General features: G+C 35.4%; 1 protein-coding gene across 1 annotated transcript in view; it reads right to left on the reverse strand.

Moving 5' to 3' along the window:
* Positions 1–10,008, reverse strand: part of CD2AP (CD2-associated protein) — a gene marked incomplete at its 3' end in the record, with an annotated part of 120,353 nt that overhangs the window by 29,628 nt on the left and 80,717 nt on the right. Inside the window, exon 11 of the mRNA XM_012664643.1 lies at positions 1,991–2,023. Within this exon, the coding sequence (XP_012520097.1) occupies positions 1,991–2,023 (33 nt within the window). The remainder of the gene's footprint in view (positions 1–1,990; positions 2,024–10,008) is intronic.

Genomic DNA, 10,008 nt, shown 5'->3' on the forward strand with positions numbered 1-10,008 from the left:
ATATATATATAACTGTTTTTGTAGTTACCTGGAAATTACAACACACGTCCTCAACATTAATGTCAAATATAAATTTTTCTCCTGCCCTAACATTTTAAGTACATTTATACACTTGCTGTCTTGTTGTGCTTTTAATTCCGAGGAAAGCCCAGAAGACATTATTAATGTTTCAAATAGTCAATATTTAGATTTGCCCAAATATTGTCTTTCTGTTGCTCTTCATTTCTGCATCTCCAACATTACAACTGGAATAACTCCCCGTCTCCCTGAAGAACTTGCCTATAGTACTGGCATGCTGGCAATAATAAATTCTCTCAGATTTGATTGGTCTAAAAATGTCTTTCTTTCATCTTCTTTCCTGAAGACATTTTCACTGGCAATATAATTCTAGGTTAGCAGTTATTCCTTTTAATATCTTAGTGATAACATTTCATTGTCTCTGGCTTCCATTTTTTTTCTACTGAGAAGCAGCTGTCAGTCTTATTTTTGCTCCTCTAAAGTTGATGTCTTATTCTCTGGCTGCTTTCAATATTTTGTCTTTTGTTTATAGCAGCATGGCTAGAGTGAGTGTGGGAGTAGGGATTTTTTTTGCATCTATCCAGGTTAGGTTCCATAGTACTTCTTCATTCTGTGGACTGATGCTTTTAATCACTTTTGGAAAACTAAAAACCACTGTATCTTCAAATATGGTTTCTGCTCCATTCTTTCTCCTCACCTGGTTCTCCGATTACAAGTACATTAGACCTTTTCATTGTACAGTCATCCCTCAGGATATGCAGGGGATTGGTCCCAGGACCCTCATGTATACCAAAATCCGCACACACTCAAGTGCTGCAGTTGGCTTTGTGGACCTACCTATACAAAAAGTTGGCCCTGTGTATATACAGGTTTTGCATACTTGCAAACATCATATTTTCCATCCATGTTTGGTTGGAAAAATTCAGTATATAAGTGGACCCAAGCAGTTCAAACCCATGTTGTTTGAGGGTCAACTGTATTCTACATGTAGCTTAAGTCCTTTTCTATATTTTCCATTTTTTCTATGCTTCAGTTCAGTTATACACATAAATATTAACAACACACATCATATATATATATTTACAAATGTAAATAAATTCATTTATACTTAGAGTCACAATTTTATGGTTTCTAGATCTGCCAAAATTATCCTGTTTATGACTCTGAACATATATTAAGCATAGATACTTTAAAATTTGTATCTAGTATCTCCAATATCTGGATGACCTAAGGGCCAGGTTCCATTGTCTTGTTGTTGGGTTCTAGTCATGTGTCATAGCTGCAAGCATGCCTAATTATTTCTGAATGAGTACAGAAGATATTTATATGAAAACATATACAGATAATTTAAAGTTGTAGATGATGTCATCTTCTCCAGGGAATATTTACTTTCACTTCTGTCAGGAAACTAAGGTAGGGGCAGTAAAAATTCCAGATCCCCTTCCTCCAATCAAGGAATGGGATGATTAGAAGTTGAGCTTCAGTATTCTTGGGAGCTATGTCTACTTCCATTTCACACTTCCTTCTACAGTGAAACCCATATCCATAAATTTCATACCTAACTTCCAGGATAGCACCTTCCTTAATAAACACTTAATACAAACTCTTAGCAAAGGTTCATCCCATATTTCATACCAAATTCCATGTCAAAAGCTGAATTCACACAAATTTCCCTCCAGAAAGTGTCTCTATTCCACACTTCCTATCTCATTTTCCCATCCTCACAACCATTAGGACCCAATTAGTCAACAAGATGTCTTCATGTGGACTTTAAATCACCTACATTGCCTTTCTCAAGATAAGCTTTATCTCAGCATCTTCAGCAGACAACATAGTTGAGTCACCTAAATCCATGCTACCGTCATATGATTACACTAAAGCCAATCAGTGCATAGCATTCTTCTTACAAGTTTTATTTGTCTGGAAGTAAACATGTGCCCAAAAGTGTCCCAAGAAACTGAAAAGGACTTACATTCCATGGTTGGGGAGAGGTTTTCCTCTCTTTCTTGTCAAATGGACAAGAAATCATGTTGCCCTGATTGTCACCGTCAGCATTCTTATGACCACAAGTGGAGCCAGTGTGAAGATAAAGTGGACACTGAGGATGGCAGAATGGAGAGAGAGAGATAATCCATGTCCATAATGAAATCACTGAATTGCAAGCCATACGACTCCTACTTCTGGATTTTCAATTATGTGAGATTATTTTTCTATGGTTTAAGTCAGTTTGAGAAAGGATTGTCTGTTCTTTGCTCTTGAAACATTTCAACTTCCTTTTATCCATACTGTCTCCCACCATCCACATAACCATATCTACCCAAATAGCACTAGAATGAAGTTTCAGAAAAACAAATCTGAATAAGTCATACCTTTCAATCCTTCGAATTTTTAAAAATCCTTCAAACTACACAAATCATATTGAGTATCCCCTATGTATTATATATCTACTGTGCAAGGCACTGGAGAACCAATGACAAATAAGGTACAGATATATACACACACACACCTTTTGCCCCTCGTGGAGTTTAGTCAGGTATGGGAAAAAGACAATATACAAAAAATAAATATCTAAACTTATATGTGACAGACAATAATGAGAAATGCCTACTTTTAGATGGAGTAGTAAGGAAAAGACTAATTAATGTCAAGGAAGCAACATTTCAAGCTGGAACTTGAAAAATGGGAAGGAACTAGCCATTAAAGTTTACCAGGGGAAAGCAATTCCAGACAAGTTCCAGGGAAAGGGGACTATACCATGTAACTTCGAAGGAAAAAACAACTGGTATTCTAGGAACATCATACAATAGTAGACCAAATTACATAGAGTGATCATGAAAAAAGAGGTATGACATAAATTAGAAAACTTGGCAGATACAGATTTCTCAAAATCTGGTAATAGAAGCTAAGGCTAATGTAGTCAAGAATGTTGTCTTCTCGTTTTGAGAAGACAACATTGTAAACTAGATTTTATTTTCCACAATTTCAACAGGAAGCCTTCAAACATACTGATGTGCCATGTGTCATATATATCACACATGTACATCTGTATGTATGGCATATACATACATTTTCTTTATGTTCGCATGATAAATTCTGAAATCATCATCACTACTTGAAATCATTTTATAAGCAGGGAAAGATATAAATAAATAGTTAAACACACTCCTTGTCAGGGCATTGAACAGCCTTTCATGACCTAGAAAAGTGGTTCCCAACTTTGTCTTCAGATTAGAATCATCTGGGGAGCTTTAAAAATATTAATACCTACATCCTACCCTACAAAAATTCTGTAGACAATCTAGACACTGGTATATGTAAAAAGTACCCAGGCAATTCTATTATACGGCCAGGATTGAGAACAACTATACAAAAAGGTATCTTTCTAGCATCCTCACAACTCCTATGCACCTACAGCAATTTCTTGAATATATATTTTCACTCTTTTCATATGTTTTTTGTGGCCAGAAATCACCTTCACTTTTACAGTTAACACATTTGAATGCTCATTTTCTAAGGATCTCCATAACCACAAAATCCTCATTACTGTGCATATTAACTATTGAACTATAATAGCAATTGTCAGAATATCACTTTGAAAAACAAAAAAATTTTTAAAACTCTTCCTAGTAACCAGCAAAAGCCAGCTGCCTCATAAAAACATACTGACTTATTTCATACTACTGAGTATTTAATATCTGGCTAAAAGTCTGTTTAATATATGGGTAAGTACAATACATAAAAAATATCATTCACTACTTAAGAGGTCAATATTATTTTTAGATTTGAGCTGGAGTAACATATTACAGATATCAAAATGTTCTTTGTAGAACATTAGAGATAAGTATCATTTCCTTTTTAGTAAGCACAATAAATACAAAATACAATTAAGCCCTGCCACAGCTCTTAACTCAGAGTCTACGCACTACAGGTTGTGTCACAGATGAAAAGGCATTTGAGTTCAGTGCTTCCAATAAAAAATGTCTTTATATCAGTCTTAAACATGCTGATCTTGATCCTAATTCTACACCAAAATAAACTTTATTATACCAAGGTTCCAGAAAACATGACAAAAGAATTTTTTGGACACTCATCTCCAATCAATGTGTAATATGAAAATTACTTCATATTTGTTTAAGAATCTACGGTCAGCATGAGTTGGAAAATCCACACTATTCTATTACATCTTAATTTTGATAGCTTTTATTCTTTATAACTTTGGCAGGCCTTTTGTTGACTCATAGGAGGAGTGTACTCCTAAGCAAAAATATAAAGTAGATACCCCAAGACTTCCATTTCAGGCATTTTGCTGAATTACATACCACGGCCTACTATTTCATCAACTTAGAATTCAATGCAAGGCAAAAATACCTTTCAAGAATGAAGGAAATATAAAATACTTTCAAACAAAAAAAAAAGTTCCACCTTTAAGGAAATTCTAAAAAAAATAGTAAGTACTTTAGGCAGAAAATATGAAATGCAAACAAATCCAAGTACAAAGAAAGCAATAAATGTGAATAAATCCAAACAAACACTGATTGGGAATTAGCAGTATACAGATGGTGGCTGAAGTCATGAGCCTTCGAACACACATACATACATATACACATATATATAGTCTCATGTATAATTAATGAATTCCTAGTATGTGATTGTATCTTTCCCAAAACAGTAACTTGATGTCCTTTAATGTCAGGCTAAAACCTACACATATGCAGAGATAAGAAAACTTCAAGAAGAAATATCCACCAGCACAACTCTCCCTTCTCATTCTGCTAATTAGGAACCCAGCGTGCCATCAGTAGCATATCCCCTGCTTGCTTACTCCCTGCTTAGAGGGGTGTATTATCTGGTTATGTTCTGCTTATAAATCAACTGAAAAATAAGAAAGCAGATTCTGTTACCACTTCAATAATAGAAAGTCAAAAAGTAATGCTCCTAAAGCAAAGTGAGCACAGATTCACTGCTTCTACCAGCAAAACACTGTGGAATCAGACTTGCTTCCAGTACAATTTTATGCTCTTCCTGCGGGTATGGGGGTGAGGGAAGGTAGTAGACAAGACACATAGATAAGCTTTTGTTACATCCTCTCCTATACACTTACATGTCTCCCGACCTGGCACGCCAAAATAAATAAGTTCCTCCCTTCCTATTACATGTACATCTTCATACCAAAGATATGATGAGTATGTTACTGGAAGGTATATATAAAAAACACTTCCCAAAGAGCAGAATAACTTGTGCTCCAAAGTGTTGATATTATTACTTTCCTGGGACACAGCATGCCAGCATTCTAGGTACTTATGGGAAAACAACAGGGGGCAGAATTGTTAAGCAGGTTTGAGAAAATCCACATGGTGGTTTTGGGCAGTGAGCAGACAGTGAGTTTACCAACTGTTCTAAAGATTTAGAAAAGTGTGTCATGATACAATGGGGAATCACTAAAGAGCTGAGAGTAACGGAATGATTGGTTTCATGGTTTCCAGTAGTTCTTCCTCTCCCTCCAACAAAACAGAGGTTTTTAAAGGATATCTTTTGTGAAACTAAGATCAGAGAGAGACAAAAATCATGAACACATGTACAAATGGAAAATGCTATCTTTCACTGTCAGAAGGCTTAAGACTCCTCAAATTGGTCCTACCCATGGTCTGAAAAAGCCCCTCTCTTGACCATGGGAACAAGGGTAGAATTTTGATTTTTACTTAAAAGAAAACAATCTACCAATATTTAATATTCAGATTTGACACTGGCTCTCTCCAAATGCGTATATCCAAACGTCACTAGCAAAATACTGCCATTTTTCTTATTCCTTGTACCTGATCTATTAAAGGCATGTCAGTTAATAAGGAGAACATTTTGAAAATATTTAGAATAGTTTCCCTCATGCCTTAATTGTCTTGTACCAACTGTTTAAAAAAGTTCTCATATTTCCACACTTAAACTTCAAAACCAATACTTTATATTAAGTTTTTAAATCATTCCAATGAAGAGTTTTGGTGTTTTTAATGAGATTTAAAAATGAAAAAAATGCCTTTTATATTTACTCACATATTTACCATTTCTGGCATTCTTCATAACTTTGAGTAGTTCCAACTGCTCATTTAGTAACATATTCTTTCTGCCACAAATAACTACAACACTTTCTGTAATACAGCTCTACTGACAATAAGTTCTCTAGATTCTCTGTGTGAAAGCTTTTATTTTGGCTCCATTTCTGGAAGACATTTTTGTTATGTAGGGAACTGTAGATTGATAATTATTTTCTTCCAGGCTTTAAGCTTTTCTCTTTATCATAGGTTTGCACCAAATTTATCATCATGTGGCATAAAATGGTTTCCTTTGTATTTCTTCTGCTTTGGGTTCATCGAACTTCTTGGATTGTTACACTTAACATCTTCACCATATCTGAAAATATTTCAGCCATTATTTCTTCAAATATTCTTTGTGTCCCTACTATCTCACCTTTCCATCAGGTACTCCAATTACACATAAGACCATCTGATATTGTTACTTAGATAACCAATATTCTGTTCACTTTTTCCTATACATTTTGGATAGTTTCTATTGCTATGTCTTCAAGCTCACTAATACTTTCTTCTGCAATCTCCAATCTGCTAGACATTCCACTCAGTATTTTCACTTCAGATGCTAAATTCTTCATCTCTAAAAGTTCGATTAAGGTCTTTCTTGTATTTTCCAGTTCTTATACCATCGTGTTCATGTTTTCTTCTACCTTTTTAAACACAGGGGAAATATTTATAATAGCTGTCTTGATGGCCTTGCTTACTATTAATATTTCCACCATTTCTGTCATTTCTAGCTGTTTCTATTGACTTATTTTTCTCCTGATTATTGGCTGCTATTTTCCCGCTTCTTTTCCATCCAACATTATAATGGATGCTGTGAATTTTACACTTCAGTACAAGATTTTGTTATATACTTTTAAATTGTTGAAATTGTTCTGTAATTAATTGGCTCTGTTTCGAAGACAGATGCAGAGAAGCCTTTAGTCTAAGGTGACAGACCCTTTCATGGACTCTATCCAATGCCCTATATAGTACGAGGTTTTTCTACTCTGGCTCTTGGGAACATGAAATATTTGTGAGTTAGAAATGTTACTTCAACTATTGCTTTCAATAATTATTTTTCAGGCTATCGAAGTTTCCTTTCACGTACATATAGATCAGCACTCAGTCAAAGCCTCACAGTAAGCCATCTACAGATCTCTGAGCGCTCTCTGTGCAGTTCCCTCCACTCTGCCACTCTTCCCTACAAATTGTAGGTGCCTTGGCCTCCCTAAACTCCTGTCTCTGTGTCCTCAACTCTGCAGGAGAATAGGCTCTGACTTCCTTCTCCTTGCTGCCTGTAAACTGTTTCTAGGAAATAAGCTGGAGTAATTATAGGGCTCACTTCATTGGTTTCTCTTCTCTCAGTGATCAGTCCTATGTTGTCTAATGTCCAATGTCTGAAATATATATGTGTGTGTGTGTGTGTATGCAGAGAGAGAGAGAGAGAGTGTGTGTCCAATTTTCTAGTTGTTTAACCTGAGGAGTATAAATTCTGTTCCTCTTACCCCATTATGACCAGGTCTTTGAACAGATAAATGTAATAAAAATGCACTACCTTCCATTTTATTTATATGATCAAAGACTGATTTCAGGGAATATGGGAAGTCACTATCTGAATTTTAACAAAATTGTTCCCTAATTAGTGGAGGGCACTATTTAAAAAAAAAAAAAAAAAAATCGTGATGTAGCTAATTAAGCCAGCAATATTCTTCTTACATTTGGTTCTACATATCCTTTTCAGATAAGACAGATATATAATCAAGTACTAAAGTAAATTGATCTGAGACTCACACCTAGCAATAACTAGGTCACGAAGGACTAATAGGAGATTAAGAAATATTTCTATTAAGTATAAATTGTTTTTGCAACATAAATACATAAAAAATTCTTAAATGTAAAAAAAAAAAAAGGAAAATACAAAAAAAACTTCCATGCTGGCCAGGCGTGGTGGCTCACGCCTGTAATCCTAGCATTCTGGGAGGCCAAGGCAGGAGGATGGCTCAAGGTCAGGAGTTCGAGACCAGCCTGAGCAAGAGCAAGACCCCATCTCTACTAAAAATAGAAAGAAATTAATTGGACAACTAAAAATATATAGAAAAAATTAGCCGGGCATGGTGGCGCATGCCTGTAGTCCCAGCTACTCGGGAGGCTGAGGCAGAAGGATCGCTTGAGCCCAGGAGTTTAAGGTTGCTGTGAGCCAGGCTAATACCATGGCACTCTAGCCCGAGCATGAGTAAGACTCTGTCTCAAAAAAAAAAAAAAGAAAAAAACTTCCATGCCAAGCACAGTCCATGAGAAAGAGATGAAGCTATGAGTGTACATGACATATTTAGGGGACAGAGAGTGCCTAGTGCATTTAGTGAATGACAAAGGTAGAAGATACCAAAAATGTAATTTGGGGGTCAGTTACCAGATGGCCTCATATTTGGGCTATTTATTTTTATCTGAGAAATGAAAGTCTTTTCAACAAATGGTGCTAAATCAACTAGACATCCACACGCAGAAAAAAAAATGAATCTGACAATGACCTTACACCTGCACAAAAATTAACTCAAAATGAATCACAGACCTAAATGTAAAACACAAAATTATAAAAATCTTAAAACATAGGAAAAAAATGTAGATGGTCTTGGGTATGACAACGACTTTTTAGATAAAACACCAAAGGTATAATTCACAAAAAAAAATAATTGATAAGCTGGACTTCAATAAAACTAAAAACTTCTCTGCAAAGAAGACAAGTCACAGACTAGGAGAAAATGTCTGCAAAAGACACATTTGATACAGGACTATTATCCAAAATATACCAACACCTCTTTAACCTCAACAAGAAGAAAATTAACAACCTGATTAAAATATGGACAAAAAACCTGGACACTTCACCAAAGAAGATATACAGATGACAGACAAGCCCATGAAAAGGTTGGTTCAACATCATATTTCATTAGGAATTGCAAATTCAAACAATGAGAGATTACTACACACCTAGTAGAATGGCCAAACTCAAAAACACTGACAATAATAAATGCTGACAAGAATGTAGAACAACAGAAACTCTCATTCATTGCTGACGGGAATGCAAAATGGGAATACAGCCACTTTGGAAGATAGTTTGAAATTGTTTACAAAACTAAATATACTCTTACCATCTGATCCAGCAATCCCCTCCTTGATATTTACTCAAATGAATTGAAAATGTGTCCACACAAAAACTTACACACACTTACAGAAGCTTTCTTTATAACTGCCAAAACTTGGAAGCAATGAAGATATCCCTCAGTAAGTGAGTGGATAAATAAACCATGGTGAATAAAAACAATAGAGCATAATTTCATGCTTAAAACAAATGAGCTACCAGGCTCCGTGAAAAGACATGGAGAAATTTTAAATGCATACATAATTAAGTGAAAGAAGCCACTCTGAAAAGGCTATATACTGTATGATTCCAACTATATGAAATTCTGGAAAAGGCAAAACTATGGAGACAGTAAAAAAAATAATGGTTGCTAAGGGTTGGAGGGAAGGGGATATATGAATAGGAAGAGCCCAGTGAAACTGTTCTCTATGATACTACAATTGTGGATATATGTCGTTATACATTGGTCAAAACCACAGAATATACACCACCAAGAGTGAACCCTAAACTATAGACTTGTGGTGATAATGAGGTGTCAGTGCAAGCTTACTGACTGTAACAAATATACCACTCTAGTGTGGGATGTTAATAGTGGGAGAGATTACGCCTGTGTGGGGACAGGGGATATACAGGAACTCTCTGCTTTTGGCTCAATTTGCTATGAACCTATAAACCTCTAAAAAACAATCTATTTAAAAAAAAAAGAAAAAAGAAGATAACCCTGGCGTCAATGTGAAGTATAAGCCAGACAAGGAGCTAAAGTGAGAGAAATCAGTTAAGAGGCTACAG

The sequence above is a fragment of the Propithecus coquereli genome, unplaced genomic scaffold (genome assembly GCF_000956105.1).
Source record: "Propithecus coquereli isolate 6110/MARCELLA unplaced genomic scaffold, Pcoq_1.0 Scaffold90, whole genome shotgun sequence".
Lineage (NCBI taxonomy): Eukaryota > Metazoa > Chordata > Mammalia > Primates > Indriidae > Propithecus > Propithecus coquereli.